The sequence below is a fragment of the Phacochoerus africanus genome, chromosome 11 (assembly GCF_016906955.1).
Source record: "Phacochoerus africanus isolate WHEZ1 chromosome 11, ROS_Pafr_v1, whole genome shotgun sequence".
Taxonomy (NCBI): Eukaryota; Metazoa; Chordata; class Mammalia; order Artiodactyla; family Suidae; genus Phacochoerus; species Phacochoerus africanus.
In genome coordinates this window covers 61,888,362-61,912,542 of record NC_062554.1, presented here as the reverse complement: position 1 = coordinate 61,912,542, position 24,181 = coordinate 61,888,362, and the positions used below count along the sequence as shown (strand labels likewise).

The 24,181-nt window shown below is 35.5% G+C and overlaps 1 protein-coding gene across 1 annotated transcript in view; it reads right to left on the bottom strand.

Moving 5' to 3' along the window:
* GUCY1A2 (guanylate cyclase 1 soluble subunit alpha 2) overlaps positions 1–24,181 on the bottom strand; it is a 398,753-nt gene that overhangs the window by 164,530 nt on the left and 210,042 nt on the right. The window contains exon 5 of the mRNA XM_047752790.1: positions 20,536–21,021. Coding sequence (XP_047608746.1) covers positions 20,536–21,021 — 486 coding nt within the window. The remainder of the gene's footprint in view (positions 1–20,535; positions 21,022–24,181) is intronic.

The following is a 24,181-nucleotide window of genomic DNA, read 5'->3' as shown; positions in this document are numbered from 1 at the left end:
CTAATCTTTCTATATCTGATTTACTTCATTTAATATAACAACCTCTAAGTCCATCTGTATCGCTGAAAATAGCGTTATTTCATTCTTTTGGGGGATGGAGTAGTATTCCATTGTGTATATATACTACATCTTTTTCTATTCATTTGGTGATAGATATTTAATTTGCTATCCTGACCTGGCTATTTTAAATTTTGCTGCTATGAATATTGGGGTGCATCCATTTTTTGAAATTAGAATTTTCATCATTCCCAGATATATGTCCAGAATTTCAGATCATATGATAACACTATTTTTATTTTTGTAAGGAAACTCCATTCTATTCTCCATAATGGCAGCACCAATTTACATCTACATTGTGAAAAAGATCGTTTTTCTCCACACCCTTCCAGCATTTATTATTTGTAGAAGTATGGTCATCCTGTTAAGTGTGAAGTGATACCTCATTGTAGTTTTGTTTTGCATTTTTCTAATAATTACAGCTGCTATTACAGATTATTATACTAAATGAAGTAAATCAGAAATAGAAAGACAAATACCACATGATATTACTTACATGTGGAATTTAAAGGAATGATGCAAATGAATGAACTTCTTTACAAAACAGAAGCTGACTCACAGACATAGAAAACAAACTTACAGTTACAAAAGTGGAAAAGGGAGGGTGAGATAATTAGTTTGAGTATCTTTAGTAGAAATGAGTGTGATTTTAGGGAAAAAATGTGTGTTTCAGCAGAAACCATAATAAAAAGTTATTTCTCTCACTTTTGACTTGAAATCATTGAGAAATAAAGTTGCCTTTTCCCTGAAGCCCTTCAAACTCAGGATGAACAATCTGGTCTAAATTTAAGAGAGATTAACAAAATAGCCCATATTTAGACAATCTTTGTTTCTGTTACTTGTATAAATCACTCAGAAAGTTTACCTGAACACCAGACAACATCATTGGGGACATTTTGATCTATAAAAGATACTATGAGCTTGATATCTAAAAATCTCCTCTATTGGCAGCGCTCAGACACTGGGTTTACAATTTTCTCCAACTATTATCCTCTGTTTTTCTTAGAAATGCTCTTCATTTGATATCTGACTGCTTATACATTGTAGACCTAACTTTTAGATCTCACCTGCATCACCACCTTTTGAAGTAAGTGACTGAACTGACCTGTTTTCAGGACTAAGAGACTGGCTCAACTAGTTATAAAGCTATCTATCAATTCAATTTTGGGATTCTTAAACATCTTAAAAATTTTAAAGCAGAACTGTAGGGGAGTAAAACATGTCTCCACAAAAGTGACATTCAGATTATTTTGAACTGTAAACAATCAAAGCCCAAAAGACTTAGTAAGAAAGTCAAAACTTCCCTCTAACTGCCTAAAGAATGGAGACAGAAACTGTTCCAAGGAGGGAGCTATCACAATAGATAACTATAGTATGAACTAAGTGTGATAGGTATGAAGGAACCTAGCAAAGACTCAAAATTCTTCTCTCTGTTCATTGTCTCTGCATGGCCTGGGCAAACATTTGTTTACCAACCTTTTTCTTTTCCATATCCATGTCAATTGCCTTCCTTCCCTTTAAGATCCCAAATCACAACCCCCAAACCTTCTTTTGTCTACAGCTGAAGATGGTGCTTAAAGTAGATTTCAGCTATATTGGCAAGTTATTCAGTTTTCACAGTTCTTTCCCATGCATACATGTTATTAAACCTCTGTTTGATTTCCTCCTGTTAATTTGTCTCATTTCAATTTAATTTTTAAAGCTGCCGGAAGAACCTAGAAGGGAAGAGAAACATTTCTTTTCCCCAGATGCCTCTTATTTACCATTATGTTCTAAAGCCTTGCTTAGTATTTCAGAACACACTATGTGACCAATAATTATTTTTGAATAAAAATTACTAAATGTATAAATAAAATATAGCACCATATGTGCACATATTAGGCATTCAATAAATACTAGTTCCTACTATGGACTAAATTTTGTGTCCCCCTAAAATTATTATGTAGAAACCTAATCCCCATCATGATGGTCTTTGGATTTTGGAAATTCAGGAGATGAGTATAATCTTTTTGTGTGTGTGTATCAATACAGATATACAAAAGAGGGACAATATTAATGACATAAAGTTTATAATACCAGTGGAAATTTTTTCACATGAATTGTCAGGTAACATTTACCTTTACAGATATAAGAAATTCTAGCAACATGAGCCTAAGAAAACTTGTAAGAGACATACATTTCCAGACTGATTTTAGAATTTATATGAATTTCCTTGGTGTCTTATTCCACTCAAGCTGCTATGACAAAATACCATAGACCAGGAGGCTTAAAAATAGGAATTTCTTTTTAGAGGTTAGGAAATCTAAGATCAAGGTGCTGACTGTTACAGTTCACTGAGGAAGCCTCTCTTTCTGGCTTGCATATGAAAACCTATGCCTGTTTTCTCACATGGAAGAAAGAGAGCACATTCTGGTCTCTTTATCTTTTTATATGAATACTGATCCCATCATGGGGCCCCTTCCTCATAATATTATCTAAATATAATTATCTTTCCAAAGGCCCACCTCCAAATACCATCACATAGAGAGTCAGGGCTTCAAAAAATGAATTTTGAGAGGACACATTCAGTCCATAACTCTTGGTATTATAAAAATCAAGAACATTGGAGTTCTCATTGTGGTGCAATGGAAATGAATCTGACTAGAACCATGAGGGTGTGGATTCAATTCCTGGCCTTGCTCAGTGGTTTGGGGATACGGCATTGTCATGAGCTGTGGTGTAAGTCACAGATTTGGCTCAGATCCCATGTTGCTGTGGCTCTGGCGTAGGCCAGCAAATGTAGCTCCGATTGGACCCCTGGCCTGGGAACCTCCATATGCTGTGGGTGCAGGCTTGAGAAAAGTGAAAAAAAAAAAATCAAGAGCATTCATATATATAAAAATTACTAAATGTATAAATGAAATATAGCACCATATGTGCACTATTAGTCATTCAATAAACACTACTTCCTACTATGGACTGAATTTTTGTGTCCCCCTAAAATTAATATGTAGAAACCTAATCCCTATCATGATGGGATATATATATATACACACACACATATATATATAAAATTTTGTTCTGCTGTACAGCATGGGGACCAAGTTACACTTACATGTAACCCATAGAAAGTATCTTCTACAACTAAAGGTATAAAGAACAAACCACAACAGGACAAGTAGGAGGGGCAGAGTTACAATATATGCAAGTGTCATACCCCTGGGTCTCCAGAAATAGGAACATAATTTCAATTCAAAGTTCTCCAAAAGGAATGAGAGGTCTAAACCCCATGTCAGCTACTCCGGCCCAGGGGACCTGTATCAGGAAGAGAAGGCCCCTGAACACTTGGCTTTGAATGCTAGGGAATCCCAGAGGGCTGTGGGAAATAGAGACTTAAATCTTAAAAAGATGAACACAAAATCCCTCACATTCCATGAATCAGGGCAGAAACAGAAATTCTACAGGAGGCTGTATCAGGCCTATCTACTGATCTGGAAAGTCTCCTGAAGAGGCATGAGGCAAATGCAGCTCACCTTGGGAACATAAAACTGGTGGCAGCAACTTGGGGGAGTTCATTCCATCATGAGGACACTGGTGCTGAAAATCACCATTTTAGAATGCTCCCTCTATCCTAGCCTCAGAACCCCAGCCCTACCACCACCCTAGGGCCAGTATGAACCAATGCTAGGGTATCTCAAGCCAAGAAACTACTGGACAAGGAGAGAGACACACCCATTACAAGTCAGGCTGCTTTAGGAGCCTGTGAACCCACATCCACCACTTGATATAGCCCTGCCTACCAGAAGGGCCAGGACCTGGCCCCACACACCAGTTCACAGGCAGAAACTGCAGGACCCAGCTCCACTAACCAGTTGGCAGGAACCAGGCCCAGAATCCTGGCCCTATCAACCAGCCTCACTTCCAGGAGGCAGAAATCGGCCACAGCACAATCAGAACCCCACAGAACCCCACAGCCAATAGACCTAGGCTATGCATCAGCAGAACAATATCCATCCATGGACCATCTCCACCCCGGCCCAGACCATCAGTGAACCTTCTGAAGACTTGGGACCAGCCTCATTCACCAGCAGGCAGATACCAGCCACAGGAAGCCCAGAGCAGGTGGACTCAACCCCTCCACCCTAGGCCAGAACCTTCTCTGGGATTGCCTGAGGCCTGGCCTTGCCTACGTGCAGGCCAACACAAGATTCAGGACACTCCAGACTCCAAAGTCAACTATATCAGGAATCAACACCACCCATTAGCAGTTGAACACTACATCTGGGATTCTGGATCCTACAGCCAGGACTCAGGACCAAACTTTGCCAACCAGTGGGCTGGCACTAGCCCCAGGACCTGGCTTTACCCACAAGTGAGCATCCATCAGCCCTGGGGACTCCTAGACAACAACTCCATCCACCAGTGAGCTGGCACTAGCACCAGGGGCCCTGGGGTTCTTCAGTAAGCTGCATTGTGACATGGCCTTATCAAACAGAAGTTGACAGCATCTGCACAAGGTAGGTCCTGGAAACCAACCAGATCGGAGGAAGCAAGTCTACCAGACAACCCACAGAGGTCAGCACACTGCAATGAAGAACCCAGGCAGCACACATAAGAAGCATCCGTAGAGCATATAGCTCTGGTGAGAAGAGGGGAAGGTGCTACTGGGACTTCTCTTATAAAAGGCCATATCTCCAAAGTCAGGAAATATTACCAACCTATCAGATCCACTGAAATTAAAACAGCAAGTTAGGCAAAATGAGACAGAAGAGGAACACGTTCCAAAATATGAAACAAGATAAAAACCCCAGAAGAAAAACTAATTGAAGTGGAGAAAGGCAATCTACCTGAGAAAGAGTTTGATGTTAAATATGATTAAAGAACTCAGGAGGAGAATGGAGACACAGAGACAAAATTTTGAAGTTTTAAACAAAGAGTCACAAGATATAAAGAACAACCAAACCAAGATAAAGAACACACTCACTGAAATGAAAAATACACTAGAAAACAAAAAATCAAAAGTAGTCTAAATGATATAGAGGAATGGATCAGTGAGGTGGAAGACAAAGTAATGGAAATCACTGCCCCTGAACAGAACAAAAAGAAAATCAAAGGAAATGAGGACAGTTTAAGAGAACTCTGGGACAACATTAAGCACGCTAATATTTGCATTATAGATTCTCAGAAGGAGAGGAGAGAGAGAAAGATGCTGAGAATATATTGAAAGAAATAATAACTGAAATCTTAAGTTCAGAAGAGGAACAGACATCAAAGTATTAGCCAGACTCACCAAAAAAGATAGAGAAAGAAGCCAAATAAACAAAATAAGAAATGAAAAAGGAGAATTCTCAATGAATACAGCAGAAAAAACATGAGGATACTATGAACAATTATATGCCAACAAATTTGAAAATATAGATGAAATGGACAACTTTCTAGAGACATACAGCCTGCCAAAACTGAATCAAGAGGAAATAGATCATTTAAACAGAACCATCACTAGAAATGAAATTGAATATGGAATAAAAACACTTCCTACAGGAGTTCCCATCATGGCATAGTGGTTAGTGAATCCGACTAGGAACCATGAGGTTGCAGGTTTGATCCCTGGCCTTACTCAGTGGGTTAAGGATATGGCATTGCCATGAGCTGTGGTGTAGGTTGCAGATGCGGCTCGGATCCTGCATTGTGGGATAAACATTCCCTACACACAAAAGTCCAGGAGCAGATGGCTTCACAGGTAAATTCTACCAAACATACAAAGAAGAACTAGTACCCATCCTTCTTAAACTTTTGCAAGAGACTGAAGAAGAAGGAACACTCCCAAAGGCATTCTACAAAGCCACCATGCCCCAATACCAAAACTAGGCAAAGATCCTACTAAAAAAGATCATTATAGGCCAATATCTTTGATGAATATTAATGCAAAAATTCTAAACAAAATTTTAACCAACTGAATCCAAGAACACATAAAAAAGATCAAACCCTACAATCAAGTGGGATTCATCCCAAGTTCACAAGGATGGTTCAACATATGCAAATCAATCAACATCATACAAAAAAAGTGAAAAACCACATGATCATCTCAATATATGCAGTAAAAGCATTTGACAAAACCCAATACCCATTCATTATAAAAGCTCTTACCAAAGTGGGTATCTTAACATAATAAAAGCCATTGATGGCATACCCACAGCCAATATAATACTCAATGGAGAAAAGCTGAAAGCCTTCCCAGTGAAATCTGGAACAAGGCAAGGATGCTCATTCTCATCACTTTTATTCAACAAAGATTTGGAAGTCCTAGGCACAGCCATCAGAAGAACAAAAGAAATAAAACTATTCAAATTGGAAAAGAAGTAAAATTGTCACTGTATGCAGATGACCTGATACTATATAGAAAACCCTAAGGACTCCACAGAAAAACTACTCAAACTGATCAATGAATTCAGCAAAGTAGTGAGATACAAAATATAACATTCAGAGATCTATTGCATTTTTGTATACTAAAAATACAATATCAGAAAAGAAATTAATAAAGAAAATTAAAGAGGAATCAAGGAAATGGAAAGATATCTCATGCTCCTGGATTGGAAGAATTAATATCATTAAAGTGGCCTTATTACCCAAAGCAATCTACAGATTTAGTGTGATCCCAATCAAATTACCCATAACATTTTTCGCAGAACTACACAAACAAACCAAAAATTCATATGGAAGCATGAAGGACCTGGAATTGCCAAAGCAATCCTGGGGTTTGGGGTCAGGGGGAAGACAAGCAGGAGGCATAACTCTTTCAGACTTAGACAATATTACAAAGCTACAGTAATCAAGCCAGTATGGTATTGGTACAAAAACAGACATACAGGCCAATGGAACAGAATAGACAGCCCAGAAATAGACTCAGGCATCTACAGTCAATTAATCTTCAAAAAAGGAGGCAAGAATATAAAATGGGAAAAAGACAGTCTCTTCAGCAAGTGGGGCTGGGAAAATGTGATAGCTGCATGTAAATCAATGGAACTAGAACACACCTTCACACCATGCACAAAAATAAACTCAAAATATCTTAAAGACTTAAGCATAAGATAAGACACCATAAAACTCCTAGAAGAGAACAGTGGCAAAACATTCTCTCACATCAACTGCACAAATGTTTTCTTAGGTCAATCTCTCAAGACAATGGAAATAAAGACAAAAATAAACCAGAGAGCCCTAATCAAACCTATAAGCCTTTGCACAGCAAAGGAAACCATGGTAGGATAGGGTTAGGGGAGAAGACAGCCTAGGGAATGGGATAAAATAGTTGGAAATGATGCAACCAACAAGGTTGGTTGTACATTTAATCTGTAAAACATAGAAACAACTCACTAAACTCAACAACAATTAACCAAAAAAAACAACTGAAAAATGGGGAGAAGACCTAAATATACATTTCTCCAAAGAAAACATACCAATAGGCACATGAAAAAATTCAACATCACTAATTATTAGAGAAAAGCAATTCAAAAATAAAATGAGGTCCCACATTGGTCAGAATGGCCATCATTAAGAAGTCTACAAATAACAAGGGCTAGAGAGGGTGTGAAGAAAAGGGAACCCTCCTAAGCTGTTGGTGGGAGTGTAAATTGGTAAAACCACTATGGAAAACATTATGGAAGTTCCTCAGAAAACTAAATATAGAACTACCATATGATCTGGCAATCCCAATCCTGGACATATATCCAGACCAAACTTTCATTCCAAAAAAGATACATGCACCCCTATTTCACTGCAGCACTATTCACAATAGCCAACACATGGAGACATCCTGAATATCTATTGACAGAAAGTGGATTAGTAAGGTGTGGTACCTAAACTCAACCATAAAAAGGACAAAATAATGCCATTTGCAGCAACATGGATGCAACTAGAGATTCTCATTCCTAATGAACTAAGTCAGAAAGATAAAGACATATACCATATGATATCACTCATATGTGGAATCTAAAATATGGCACAGATAAACCTATCTACATAACAGAAATGGACTCACAGACATGGAGAGTAGACTTGTGTTCGCTAAAGGAGAGGGAGAGGGGGAGGGAGTGAGATCGACTGGGAGTTTGGGGTTAGTAGATGCAAACTATTACATTTAGAATAGAGGAACAATGAGGTCCTGCTGTATATCACAGGTTATATATCCAATCACTTGTGATAAAATGTGATAGAAAAATAATAGAAAAGAATGTATATTATGTATAACTGGGTCACTGTACGGAAGAAATTGACAGAACTTTTTAAATCTACTATAAAGAAATTTTTTTTAAATATAAAAATGGGAACCAAATAAACTTAAAATCTTTTGAACATCAAAGAAAACTGCTGACCAAATGCAATGACAATCTATGGAATAGGAGAAAATATTTGCAAATGATGTGACTGATAATGGCTTAATTTCCCAAATATATAAACAACTTCAACAACTTAACATATGAAAACACGTGACTCACTCAAAAAATGGGCAGAGCCCCTAGCCTGGGAACCTCCATATGCCGCGGGAGCGGCCCAAGAAATAGCAACAACAACAACAAACAACAATAACAACAACAAAAGACCAAAAAAAAAAAAAAAAAGGGAGTTCCCGTCGTGGCGCAGTGGTTAACGAATCCGACTAGGAACCATGAGGTTGCGGGTTCGGTCCCTGTCCTTGCTCGGTGGGTTAAGGATCCGGCATTGCCGTGAGCTGTGGTGTAGGTTGCAAACGCGGCTCGGATCCCGAGTTGCTGTGGCTCTGGCGTAGGCCAGTGGCTACAGCTCCGATTCAACCCCTAGCCTGGGAACCTTCATATGCCGAGGGAGCGGCCCAAGAAATAGCAACAACAACAACAATAACAACAACAAAAGACAAAAAAAAAATGGGCAGAAGACCTGAATTGACATTTTTCCAAAGAAGATGTACAGATGGCCTACAGGCACCAGGAAAGATACTCAACACCGCAAATCATCAAAGAATTGAAGGTAAAAACCACAGAGATGTCACCTCACCCCTGTCAGCATGGTTATCATGAAAAAGACCACAAATATTAAATGTTTGTGAGGATCTGGAAAAAGAGAAACCTTGTAGACTGTTGGCAAGAATGTAAATTTCTACACCTACTATGACAACAGTATGGAGCTTCCTTAAAAAACTAAAAATAAAACTACCATATAATCCAGCAATTCCACTCCTGGTGATATATCAAATAAAACAAAAACATTACTTTAAAAAGATACATCTACTCCAATATTCATAGCACCATTATTCATGATAGCCACATACAGAAAATAACCTAAGTATCCATCACCAAATGAATGGATAAAGATATGTAACATCTCACATCATCTCACAACAGCATAAAGAAAGAATGAAACTCTGGCATTTGCAAAAACGTGGATGGACTTGGAGGGCATTATGCTTAGTGAAATAAGTCAGTCAAAAAAAGACAAATACTGTGGGATATTATAAATGGAATCTGAAAAACACAATAAACTAGTGAATCAAACAGACGACTCACAGACATAGAGAAGAAACTAGTGGTTGCTAGCACTAAGCAGTAATACAGGAGGGACAAGATAGGGGTAGGGTTACAAACTACTATGTATTAAATAAATAAGCTGCAAGGATAGGCAATACAACCAATATTTTATGATAACTATAAATGGAGCACAACTTTTAGAAATTATGAGTCACTCTGTTGCACATGTGAAACTAACATACTATGTACATCAACTATACCTCAATTTTTTAAAAAAAGGAAAAAGTAAAAAATGTTTAAAAATATATAAAATGATGCAGAAATTTCAAGGTTAAAACTCTTTATAAAAAAAAAAAATGAAGTTCCTGCTGTGGCTCAGGGGATTATAAGCCAGACTAGTATCCAGTGAGTTTTGATCCCTAGATTCACTCAGTGAGTTAAGGATCCAGCACTGCTGTGAGCTGTGGTGTTGGAGGTCTCAGATGAATCTTGGATCCCATGTTGCTGTGTGTCACGAGACATATTTTTCCAATCTTCTTGCTTGATCATCCACTGTTGTGAGACGTGTTTTTCCAATCTTCATGCTTGATTATCCACCCGTAGCCCCTCCTCATGTGATCTCATCAAAAGAGTAAAATAAAAGCCGTGTGGTCTCTTGAGGCAGGGCTCTTGGTCCTAGAGACCTTGAGTCCCCCTGGTTCCCACCTTTACTATCTCTGTGTTTTGTTTTGTGTTGGTTTTTTCCTTAAGTTCCACAGCACCCATTCTTCAGCCCCATCCTGCTGAGCTGGTCTCGGCAGCTGTGGTTGTGGCACAGGCCTGAAGCTGCATCTCTGATTCAAGTCTCAGCCTGGGAACTTCCTTATGCCACAAATGCAGCTCTGAAAAGCAAAATCCTTTATAATTATGCTTAATTCCAAAAGCAAAACACTGGGTATTACTAACCAATATGTAAAATGTTTATTAAAAGTCGTGTAAATAATAAATTTGAAAATCAATATGGATGAAAAATAACCACCTCAAAACAATTTGATAAATTGAGCAAGAAACTTCATCAATTTTTATTTTTGCTTGGCAATCTAAATTGCCATAGAGGTCTTTATTCAGAATTTGCCACAACATTAAAAGGAAGTGTTCTCTGAATATAGAAGGATGTCATATTAGAGTGTAAAAAAATAAACATTTTAGTTTCAGTTTTACCATGTTGGTCATGGACCAAACACTGTCATCTTCATAAACTGCATATTGTAACTCAAGTTATTCAGATTAAAATGATCAATGAAGGGACACTATGGATCTGTCTTCAAGAATGAAGATCCATGAGAACCCAGTAAAGATGATATAAACAATGCACTTCAGCAAGCTCTCTTGCTTCTCTTCCTTCTCAGATGTCTCTGGAATTAATTGTAATTCTAATAACATGAAAGAAGGAACTAAAACTAAACATTTCATCTATTCCTAATAAGCATGGCTCTACAATATTTAGGTATATACAAATAAAAGGACATATAAGCAAAACATATAAAACATACAACCACTCACCATATATGCCCAGAAAGAGCTATTTGAGAAATGACAGTTAACATTTATATTTAGTAGCATGGACTAAATGCTGTGATAAGCATTTTAAACTTCATTTAACTTAAAAGCTAAAAAAAACTATGACATAGATAAAACAGGTTAATTACAGATGGTGCAACTGAAGCTGTGAGCTAAAACAAGTGGTTAATGGCAGAAAAGTGAGAACTCTAAATAGTGTACTTAAGATAGCAGTAGGATTCCACAGTTTTAGCTAAGAGGAATAAGAGAAATGTGGAAAAGGACCCATTCTACTCCTTTGTTTTCTCTTATCTCCAACCTAAGTGCTTGCCAGAGTAAAAAATATAAATGAGACTTGACAGGTAATTTTTAGGGCATTATGGTACTTTGAAACTGAGAATATAATCCCCCACTAGAAAAGTTATTAGGAATGCTTATCTGTGAATTTCACTTTCCTTCAAAGCATGAAATTTTCTACTCAGTAAAATTGCACACACACACACACGCACACACACACATATTTATATATATGCTATAACCAAAGCATTTTGTAGGCTTCTGTGAGAGTTATGCCCTGTTGTCAAATGAATGAGTAAAAATGTTTATTAAATGAGTTGATTATTTAAGCACTTTTGCTATTTATTTATTTTTTTGGTCTTTTTACCTTTCCTAGGGCTGTTCCTGGGGCATATGGAGGTTCCCAGGCTAGGGGTCCAATTGGAGCTGTAGCCACCGGCCTATGCCAGAGCCATAGCAATGAGGATCCAAGCCATGTCTGCAACCTACACCACAGCTCACGGCAATGCCGGATCCTGAACCCATTGAGAAAGGCCAGGGACTGAACCCGCAACTCCATGGTTCCTAGTCGGATTTGTTAACCACTGCGCCATGAAGAGAACTCTAACTTTTGCCATTTTAAAGGCCTAAGACAAAACAAGGGGGAAAGGAAAAAAGCAACTTGCTTTGTTCTGCAAAAAACAATTCACACTGGAGTGATATTCTTGAGATTATGCTGCTTTTCTAATGCCTGGCTGAAGTCCAGTGGACAGTGGTTTTAGAAACTCTATACTATCAAATGTCAAGACAAATAAAAATTATTAAGGCTTTGTATTCTTTAGCCTTGAAACTTTATGCAAGAAATATCTGTCTTCAGCTTTTAGCAAGGAGGTTGAAGATAGAGATTCAAGTCTGAAAGAACTCCTTAAAAAACTTACAAACTGCTAGTATATCAGTTGAGCAAATCCTAAGTTGTCTTCAAAAGACATCTGGATCGAAAGGGTTTTCCTGATTTTCAGTTTCCCTGGGGTATTAACATGCCCACTAAAAACCTGTACTCTTATCATCATGAGCATAAACCTTTCCATTATGGATATTTACCATCTACATATATAAATCAAGAGAATATGTGAACTTAATGGCTTCTTAAGCCCTTTTTAATGGCATTGTATTTATGGAGTTTTGGAGCTTATAAAGTCAACACGGTGTGTCTATCGGTGTTCAGAGATTTTTGGAATTCAAGGCATCGAGCATCTTTTCAATTTACATTAATGCCAAGAGTGCCTCCCAATACAGTTCATTCATTTTCAAGAGTGGGTATCTATTGCATTTCTATATACTAACAATGATAGCTCAGAGAAAAATTAGGGAAACAATCACATTTACCACCACATCAAAAAGAATAAATACCTAGGGATAAACCTACTTAAAGAGACAAAAGTCCTATACTCTGAAAACTATATGATACTGATGAAAAGCATCAAAGATGAGACAAACAGATGAAAGGTATACGATGCGCTTGGATTTGAAGAATCAATATTGTCAAAATGACTATACTACATAAGGCAATCTACAGATTCAATGCAATCCCTATCAAGTTACCAATGACATTCTTCACAGAACTAGAATAAAATATTTTAAAATTTGTATGGAAACACAAAAGACCTCAAATAGCCAAACCAATATTGAATGAGAAAAACAGAACTGGTAGAATCAGGCTCCCTGACTTCAGACTATATGACAAAAATACAGTAATCAAAACAATATAGTACTAGCACAAAACCAGAAATACAGATCAATGGAACAGAACAGAAAGCTCAGAAATAAACCCAAGAACCTATGTTCAACTAAGCTATGACAAAGGCGGTAAGGACAAACAGTGGAGGAAAGACAGTCTCATCAATAAGGGGTGCTGGGAAAACTGGACATATAAATGTAAAAGCATGAACTCAGAACATTCTATAACAACATACACACACAAAAAAGCTCAAATGGATTAAAACATAAAATGTAAGTCCAGATACTATAAAACCCCTAGAGGAAAACAAAGATGGAGTGCTCTTTGACATAAAGTGCAGCAATATCTTGTTTGTTCCACCTCCTAGATTAAGGACAATAAAACCAGAAACAAACAAGTGAGACCTAATTAAACTCAAAAGTTTTTGCAGAGAAAAGGAAACCATTTTTAAAAATGAAAAGATAACTCACAGAATGGGAGGAAGTCTTTGCAAATGATGCAACCAATAAGAGCCTAATTTCAAAAATATACAAACAACTCATACAACTCAACAACACAAAAACAAACAACTCAATCAAAAAATGGGCAGAAGACCTAAATAGACATTTCTTCAAAGAAGACATAGGGATAGTCAATAGGCATATGAAAAGATATTCAACATCAATAATTATTAGATAAATGCAAATCAAAACTACAATGAGATACCATGCCTCACACCTGTCCATGGCATGGCCATCATTAATGAGTCAACAAATAACAAATGCTGAAGAGGGTGTGGAGAAAAGGGAACCCTCCTTCACTATTGGTGAGAATGTAAATTTGTAAAACCATTATGGAAAACAGGATTGACATTCCTCAGAAAACCAAATATAGACTACCATATGATCCAGCAATCCCACTCCTGGGCATATATCCACACCCAACTTTCATTAAAAAATATACATGTACCCCATGTTCATTGCAGCACTATTCACAATAGCCAAAACATGGAAACAACTTAAATGTCTATCCACAGATAAACTGATTAAGAGGTGTACATATATACAATGGAATATTATTCAGCTATAAAAAAAAATAATGCCATTTGCAGGAACATGTATACAACTAGAGATTCTCTTCCTAAGTAAAGTAAGTCTGGAAGAGAAAGATAAACACCATATAATATCACTTACCGGTGGAACCTAAAATAAGGCAGAAATTAACCTATATACAAGACAGAAAAAGATTCAAAGATATAGAGAATAGACTTGTGGTTGCCATGGGAGCGTGTGGAAAGAGAGTAATGGATGGGAAATTTGGGGGTAGTAAATGCAAACTATTACATTTAGAATAGTTAAGTAATGAGGCTCTACTGTACAGCACACAGAACTATATCCAATCTCTTGGGATAGACCATGATGGAGGATTATATGTATATATATATACACACACACACACTATGGGTCACTATGCTGTATAGTAGAAACTGGCACAATACTGTAAATCAACCATTTACAGCCTTAATAAAAAATAAGGGTAATAAATACAAAAATATCATAAAATACCAGCAATAAAATAAATTACATTAAAAATAAGGAAAACATATACTAAAAGGGGGAAAAAAGACACATTTGGCTCCCCTTTGACTCTATAGAAGGAGTCCTATGCATCCTCTGGCTCTAAGTCTCCTCTTGCCCAGGAAAAGGATTCTGATTCCCATCAAACTTTGTCCTAATGTCTGTCTTCATACTTGCTGCCTGTTTTCTAGATCCTGTAATCCTTGTTTCAGGCCCAAGGTCTTTCGTCCCTTAAAAGTGAGCCTAGATTTCTATTCCTTTCTAGTTTGCTGGAATCAGCTTTTCAACCTGGACTTAGAATACTTGTATTCTCTTAACAATAGAAAATTTGTGTTGTTGGTTTTCACATCTCACACATCTCAATATCAGATTTCCTGATCTATTAGGATTCTGATCCTATTTTCTAGTTGTCCCGTCTTGTCTGTCTACACCTTCTTCCCAACCCAAACCTGACACGGATAATCAGTGTTCAATTACCGACAATTGCAAATGAAGTTTGTGGTTTGTGATAGGAATGCCTCTCTAATCCCACTTCAATAGAGGAAGATATTTTTTAATGAACCTGTTTTAGAATTGTCTGGGCAAGATGATTTTAAAAATGGCATATCCACTTTTATTTCACTTTCATTATTTTAAAATTAATTATATTCCTTATTGTCTGCACTTGGAATTATTGACCTCCGTATACCTTTCTTGGCATAGTATTTCTCCATAAGAAAAATTTAGGGAGAAGATGCCAGCTAGTTTCTGATAAAAAGGGAGGATGGCATATGAAAGAGTCCCCAAACTAAAAAAAAAAAAAAAAAAAAAAAAGAAGAAGAAAAAGAAAAAAAAATCAGCTTTTCAGAACTCTGAACAATTTGTAACTGAAAAGATGGGGGTGGAATTGCCTAAGTCTGACATAGTGTTTCCTCATCACTTGACATTAAAACCATACTTATTGATCACATAAAGTAATCTTAAAACCGTTTCAACTTTTGGTTTTTACTATTTAATCTTTGTCTCAGCCACAGTCTAGCGTTGTGGAAAAATTGTAGGTTTTAGAGTCAAACTTTAGTCAGTTCAAATTCTGATTTATTATCTACATTATTTAGCTTTTCTGAAATTCGTTTTTTTTTTTATCTGAATATGGAGATGACATAACAAGTACAAATATTAGTCATGGGGGATTAAATTAAATTAATGATTAAATGAAATCATGTTTTTATTATTTTCTAGTAAGCACTGCATGCATTTTAGTTATGTACGTACAAAACATACAAAATTATAACAAAATACATACCCAGTCCATATGTCCAAATGTACCTGACTCAGAAATAATAATCGCAACTTATGTGTACATCTACTACTACATATCAGGTGCTAGGCTAAGCACTTTGCACATTTCAGTTCATTAAATGCTCATGATATAACTATGAGGTAGATACATTTAGTATCAACATTATAGGTTATGGAACTAACTGGAAGAAAGTGAAGAAAGTGGTTAAAGTTAAAAGGATGAGAGCTCTAAGAAGTGTATTTAAGATAGCACTGGGAATTTACAGTCTCAGATGAGTACAATAAGAGAAGCATGGGAAAAGATTCATCTTCCTCTTTACTTCTCCTTTATTTCAAACTAATGGACTTACCAAAGACAAAAATATAAAATGAGGCAAATAAAGATCCTTTGTTGCACAATGGGTTAAGGAACTGGTGTTGCCCACGTCACTGCTCTAGCATGGGTTACAATGAATCTCTATAGTGCCTTAGTCATTTTAACAATCTTAATTCCCATTCCAAGAACACAGTAAATTTTTCCATCTCCTTGTGTCATTTTCAGTTTCTTTCATCAGCATATTATATATATATAACCCACTGAGGGAGGCCAGGGATTGAACACGTGTTGTCATGGATATTAGCTGGGTTCCTTACTGCTCAGCCATGACAGAAACTTCTAGGCTCTCTGTTCTGTTCTATTTAAGTATGTGTCTGGTTTTGTGCCATAACCATACTGTTTTGACTACTGTAGCTTTGTAGTACAGTCTGAATTCAGGAAGCCTGATTCCTTCAACTTTATAATTCTTTCTCAAGATTTTGGATATTTGGGGTCTTTTGTGTTTCCATATCATTTAAAAAATTATTTGTTCTAGTTCTTTGAAAAATGTCATTGGTATTTTGATAGAGGTTGCATTGAATCTGTATATTGCCTTAGATAGCATAGTCATTTTAACAATCTTGATTCCTCAATCCAAGAACACAGTATACTTTTCCATCTGTTTGTATCATCTTCAGTTTCTTTCATCAGCATATTATATTTTCAGAGTATATGTCCTTTACTTTGTTAAGTAGTTTTATTCCTAGGTATTTTACTCTTTTCAGTGCCATGGTAAATATGATTGTTTACTTCATTTCCCTTTCTGACATGTAGCAATTTCTGTATATTAACTTTGTATTCTTTTATTTTTTGAGTTAGATCCTGTTTTATTTTTATTATTTTGGGGTATTTTTAAAAAAATTATTATAGTTGATTTACAATGTTTGGTCAATTTCTGCTGTACAGCAAAGTGACCCAGCCATACATATCTTCTTTTTTCTCATATTATCTTCCATCATGTTTCATCACAAGTGACTGAATATAGTTCCATGTGTTATACAGCAGGACCTCATTTCTAGTAGCTTTCTGGTGGCATCTTTAGGATTTTCTATGTATAGAATCATGTCATCTGCAAACAGTGACAGTTTTACTTTTTCCTTTCCAATTTGGATTCTTTTATTTCTTTTTCATCTATGAATTCTGTGGCTAGGACTTCTGAAACTATATTGAATAAAAGTGGCGAGAGTGGACACATTTGTATTGTTCCTGATTTTAGAGGGAATGTTTCACCTTTTCACAGGTAGTGGGTTTGTCATATACATGTTAAAGTATGCTCCTCTATGCCCATCTATTGAATGGGAGAACATATATGCAAGTGATATGACCAATACAGGGTTAATATCCAATAAATATAAATACCTCATAAGGCCCAGCATTAAAAAAAAAAACATGATTATAAAACAGGCAGAAGAACTGAATAGACATTTTTCCAAAGATGAAATGCACGTGACAAAAAGGCACATGAAAAGATGCTCAGTATCACAAATCATTAGGGAAATGCAAATCTAAATACAATAAGATATCACCTCATGGCTGTCAGAATGTCTATCATCAAAAAGAACACAAATAAAAAATGCTGGTAAAGATGTGGAGATAAGGGAATTCTCCTACATGGTTGGTAAGAATGTAAATTGGTACAGTCAGTGTGGAAAAAAATAGAGGTTTCTTAAAAAAACTAAAAATAGAACTACCATATGACCCCAAAATTCTACAACTAGATATATATTTGAAAGAAACAAAAAGACTAATTTGAAAAGATTCATGTGCCACAATGTTCATAGCAGTGTTACTTAAAATTACCAAGATATGGAAGCAATTTAAGTGTCAATCAACAGATGAATGAAAAAAAGAAGATGTGGTATATATAGACAAGAGAATGCTATTCAGCAATAAAAAAGAATGAAATCTTGCCATTTTCAGCAACATGGAGCTAGAGGGCTTTAGTCTAAGGGAAATAATTCAGATAGAGAAAAGCAAATGCTTTATGATAACACTTATACGTGAACTATAAAGAACACAACAAAATACTAAATAAAACAAAAAGGAAGCTGACTCACAGACATAGAAAATAAATTAGTGGTTATCAGTGGGGAGAATGAAGGAGCAAATGGCAATATAGAGGCAGAAGTTTAAAAAAGAAGATCTTTATGGAATTATTTGAAATCATATGTTTGAAATTTTAGAAAATTATAAAGCACTATAGAATTTCAAGAATATTTCATTTAAATTTTTAAAATAATAAATGTGGCTCTGGAATTGCATTTCTTTGTAATTTATTGCTATAATTTCATAAGAAATATTTGTGATTCAAAATTATTTTGATTGCTTTTTAATATAAATTTACAAAAGATGGAATGTACAGTCTTGAGTATCTGAGAAAGAGTAGAGTCATTCTGTAATTTAAAACTTGCTGATAATAATTTATAACTAAGACACTGTCTAGTTAAAGAAAATATGAAAATTTGAGGATCTTACAGTATATTCCTATAGATTTTCTTTTTCTGTGAGGTGTCCTATCTTGTCTTCAGGGAAGGAAGCTTGATGTCAGTGAAATTTAATTATATTCTTAAACCCTAAAATTGCTTTGGTACCCTCAGAAGATATTATATCTCTTCTTTTCTCAAAACTTAACTGACCCTTTTATTAAGTCAGAGATTTCTATGTTTGCCAGAAGAGAATCTTTTTCATGCTCACTTAGTTGGACCGACTTAGGGCCAAAAAAAAAAAAAAAAAAAGAAAGAAAAAAAATTGAGTACTTTAGCTGGAGGACAGTAACACAGAAAACAACACTTTTGTTGCAGAGATTGGTGCAATAGTGAAAGAAAATGCTGGCAAATTCAAGACAATCTGCTTTCTCTTCTGGGAATGAGAGTGTCTCTCTGGTTTAGGATCATATATTTGGCTATCTATATCATAAATTAACTAACAATAAATTATAAGGAACTTAAAGATAATTTACAAAAACTCTTATTTTGTACAACAAAGCAAATCCCTCATATATCACACTGTATGTTTACCCCTCAGAGGAGGTTTTCTAAAATATTTACCATTGGCTGTATATCATACATAATGGAACTAGCGAACATCTTTCTCTTAAGGAGATACATATTAATAAATTAAACACCCTCCAGATCATAATACGAAACTAAAATGTTAAACAGGTTCTTTCTGAATATGCTTATATGCAGATCATATTATGGAAAGAAGTAAAAACCTAGATGGATTAGTAAAGAAAATAAAAATCTAAGGTTCACTACTGCTTATTTATATTAAAAGTAATTGCTATCCTTCATATAAAAAAAGTTGTGTGCCTTGACCATTACACAATCTTTATGGAATTCTTTGTTAAGTTATTGAGTTATTTATTAGGTAGATATGAAACTGAATCACTCAAAATGTTGCAATAAATGTAATAATAAGGAGTTCACCAAATCAGACTAACAAATGATCATTTGTATACACTTTCAAACTCTTCCAATTTGTAGTCTGGATATTTATGGTGCTTCCACTAAAAAGTATTGCTACAATAGTTATATGTATTCTTTCAGAATTAGAGGGACCTCACTTGCTTGACAACGAACTGCAACACTCACTTAATTGACAATGAAGTGCAACATACTCACTAACCTTTTTGAGACCACACCTGCAGCATTTGTAGATTCCCTTGAGACCACACCTGCAGCATTTGTAGATTCCCAGGATAGGGGTTGAATCGGAGCTATAGCTGCCAGCCTACGCCATAGCCACAGAAACGCGGGATCTGAGCCTCTCACTGCAAGGCTGATACCCCGACACACTGAGCGAGGCCAGGGATCAAAACCACATGCTCATGGATACCAGTTGGATTCGTTTCTGATGCACCACAATGGGAACTCCGAAACAGTTGCTGCTTTTTTAACTGCCAGTGTAGTTTTTACTTTATGTTGGAATCCTACTCTTTTTAAAAAACTAATTATGCAGTGAAAAGTTGCCTAAATTTCAGCAAGTTTATTTCAGTCATAATAAATTTAGAGGACTAGCTCTACAGAATTTTTCTTTACTAAGCAATATCATAGTTCACAGTTACCTATGTCAATAGTATAAATCAGCTCATAATGAAAATTTACTCATAAAGCAGAAATTCTTGTATTCTGTATAAATGTTTCTGAATTGAGATGACCATAATTTACTGTCAAGTTTAAACAGAAAAAGAAAACTATCCTTTTAATTTAATTAAGATGACATAAAATTATTTATATAGAAGTAACTAAACCTCATTACCTTATAAATATCCAAAAATCCACATTGGTGGTCAAATCTTGTGTACAGTTCATTCAGCATGCTGATCACCTGCATGGGGGTACACTGGGCACATATGGCTGTGAAGCCAACAATGTCTGAAAAGAGCATGGTGACATCATCAAACTTTCTGGCCTGCACTTGCTGGCCTTGCCACAACTGCTGGGCTACATCACCAGGGAAAATAGAATATAGAAGATCCACTGTCTTTTTTTTCTCTTCTTCTAGGGCCTGGTGAGTTCTTTCCAAAGTTGCTTTTAATTTATCCATTCTCTTCTTCAAGCCATCCTGGGCCTTTGCTTGCTCGCCAACCAAAATGACATCTCGGGTCGCATCATGGATAGGGATGTCCGAGAGATGCAGTCCTCGTCCCATAAGTTCATCCAACTTGTCCACACATGGAGAACCCAAGAACAAAATGGAATTTGATTCTGGGACATGGATCATTTGTCCTTTCACTTCCATCACCTGCAAAATTAACATGGAATTTTGATCAGCACTCTTTGCATAGTAGGTTCACAAATATTAATTAGTATCTGATGAAGAAGAATAACAAGAAATGTTTTATTACCTCTACTGACTTTCTGCATTCATATAAGCAAATTTAAATGTGATTAACAGACAATGTTACTAATTGTTTCTCATTTAGCTGTTTTCTTAAAAGTAATGATCGAACTGATCAATGAGAAATGAAATGGGAAAGCATTTTTATTCAAGATGAAATTGCACCCAGGTACATCATGAAACTGGTTCATGAACCAGTTAAAACACATTTGACCTGCCTGGTAATAACAGAATTAGCATGGATCCAATCTGTCAAAAAACTGCATTTAATTGTCATTAAAATAATACTCAGAGAGTAAGTCCAAAAATTTAAATTAATCGAATTAACTGTTTAGCTTTATGTAAGTCATTTTTCCACCAGTTGTAGACCTGTGAAAATACAGCAGTTTTTTCACTGACTAGATTAGTTGGCAATTCATTTAGTCTTAAAAATAAAAATTTAAATGAGAGATTATTAAGCCAATGTTGCCAGAAAATAGCTATCAATCAACTAGCATGTTCAGTATAAGCCAAAAATAGCTTCCCAAATAGGTATAGTATTAAAAGAATTCAGTTAATGAGATATATAATCTGAAAATATAGTAATTTAAATTGATTCCCTCCTTTCTGTGCTCTTTGAATGGAAAATTTGGAGAATCGTTTAATGAAAAACTTTGTGAACACGGGCTTATGTTACCTTGGTGCCCTAAGGAACACTCAGAGGGGCTGAGCATAGAAGGAAAGGAAGGTAGACTTAAGATATGTTTATCCAAATATAGTTATTTGGGTTAGGATAAGGTACTTCAGCATATGTGGAGAGGAAGCTAGTTGCAATTACCTGGAAAGAATAGCCTACAAGTTGATCTGCTGAGATTGTGCATCAGTTTTATACAGGTCACTTTCCCCTACTAAATGGAATGTGCTCAATAAATTTGTTTTCTTTTGTTCCTCATACAATGAAGTAGTTAGGCAAGTTGGAAATTGGAAACAGAACAAATATGAGGTAAAACTACAGAGGTTTTGACTTTTAAGCCTGAAAATGTTTTATTTGTTCCCCCTGTACTATTTACCTAGATCTAGTCTATACGAGGAAATAAAATTGAATCCTTGCTTGATATTATAATTTTTATGAAATGAAATATTCACTTTTTAATATAAGTTCTGCTAGTGTTTAGTATTTCATCATTTTATACATAATACTCTCATTTATTCATTGAAGTGTGTATTGAGTACTTTATATTTACTAGTACTCCTCTGGGTGATGAGCATAAAAAGATAAAAAAGGTTTCCCTTCTTGAACATATTGCAGTATGAAAGGGAGAGCCAAATTTATATAGCCTAGAGAACATAAAGAAGAAGACCCTGGAGTTCCTTGGCCTCACTCAGTGGGTTAATAATCATTGCCCCAAGCCGCAGTGCAGGTTGTGGATGAGACTTGGATTTGGTGTGCTGCAGCTGTGGTGTAGGCCAGCAGCTATAGCTCTGATTCGACCCCTGGGAACTTTCATATGCCTCATGTGCTGCACTTAAAGAAGAAAAAAAAAAAGACCCTTCAATTCCCCATCCAAGGTGGGCTCTCAAAAGACTGCAGGCTATCTTTGAATATAAAGAAAATAATTGTCCTGAAAAGTATTTCCAGATTTTTCATATATGTCTGATATACTTTTTGGGGAGGGGTTTGTTTATAATATATATTTGTTAGAATACTAAAGGTATATTAAGGAAGATACACATAATGTACATTCTCATAGTCCAAAAATAAGTATAGTAATATTTTTCTTAAGATTTAAGGTAAAAGCAAACCTCTAATCCTCATACGTAGAGACCTCCATCTGGTCTCTCTCTTTCTTTTCAAATTTCCTTCCAATTATTTTTTTTTCTCCTACATCTTACCTTCTTCTCCTTTTTCTCCAATTGTTCTTTGGACTAATTTTTTTTTTCATCCTATCTTCATTCGTTCTTTATCTCTCTTGCTTGACTGTCTTTCTTTCTCATAAATGAATTCCTTCATTTTCCTCATCTTTTTCTTTTTATTTCTCTCTTTTTTTCTATGTATTAATCTCCACATTTCCCATCACCCACGGATCTTTTTCATTTCTGCCTTTGCTTCTGTCTATTTTAAATATGAAATCTGTATATATATATATAGGCTTAAATAAAATATATTATTTGTTATATGTAATAAATAAGAGTGGTTTTTTAACTTAGAAAGAATCTGAGTGGACTGTTATATTCCATTTCAAACATACAAAACATAAATATATTCTTGATTTTTATGTGGCCATTAGTTGATTTTTTTTGAAATCTCTGAATCAGTAGGATCTGAGAGAATAAAGTAATTGCTTACCTCTTACAGGACAGATAAAAAAATCATCAAAGAGAAGCCCCCAATATACACAGTAAATAACTTCATATTTTAATATTTTCATCAGTGATTTTTTTCCTTATTTACTAATTGGGGCAAATTCAACTGGAACTTTTGTGTCTCTGGCATAAATTAAGTTTTAATTTATTTGGAAAATAACACAAATTATTTTTCTTGAATTGTTTTTGCTTTATTACAATTATAAATTCTGAAATTCACCATGATCTGCATTTATTAATTTAGCAATACATACAATTATAGGAACTATGTATTTTATGTAGAGAAAACAGATTTGTGAAAAATTGCATTAAATTGAAATATATCTCAGCTTTTATTGCATCCCAAATTATATTAAAGTTTTAATAAAATAGCATAATGTGTAATGAAAATAAACTGTCTTCAAACCTATCAAATTTCATAAAGTGGTAAGCATAATAAATGGGAGTGGGCTCAAAAACAGTAGATATGACAGACTATACATATATGTGAGGTTATGAATCAGGGAGGTTAGTTCAGTAGAAGTTACTCAATCTGAACAAAGAAAATAGACTGAAAAAATATTAAATAGCACTTCAGGGACCTGTAGGACAATAACAAAAAATCCAACAGAGAGAGTCCTAGAAGCTTTTGAAGATACAATGGCTGAAAATGTCTCAAATTTGATTGAAAATGTAAACTCAAAGAATCAATAAGCTATGTGAATCTCCAGTAGCATAAACC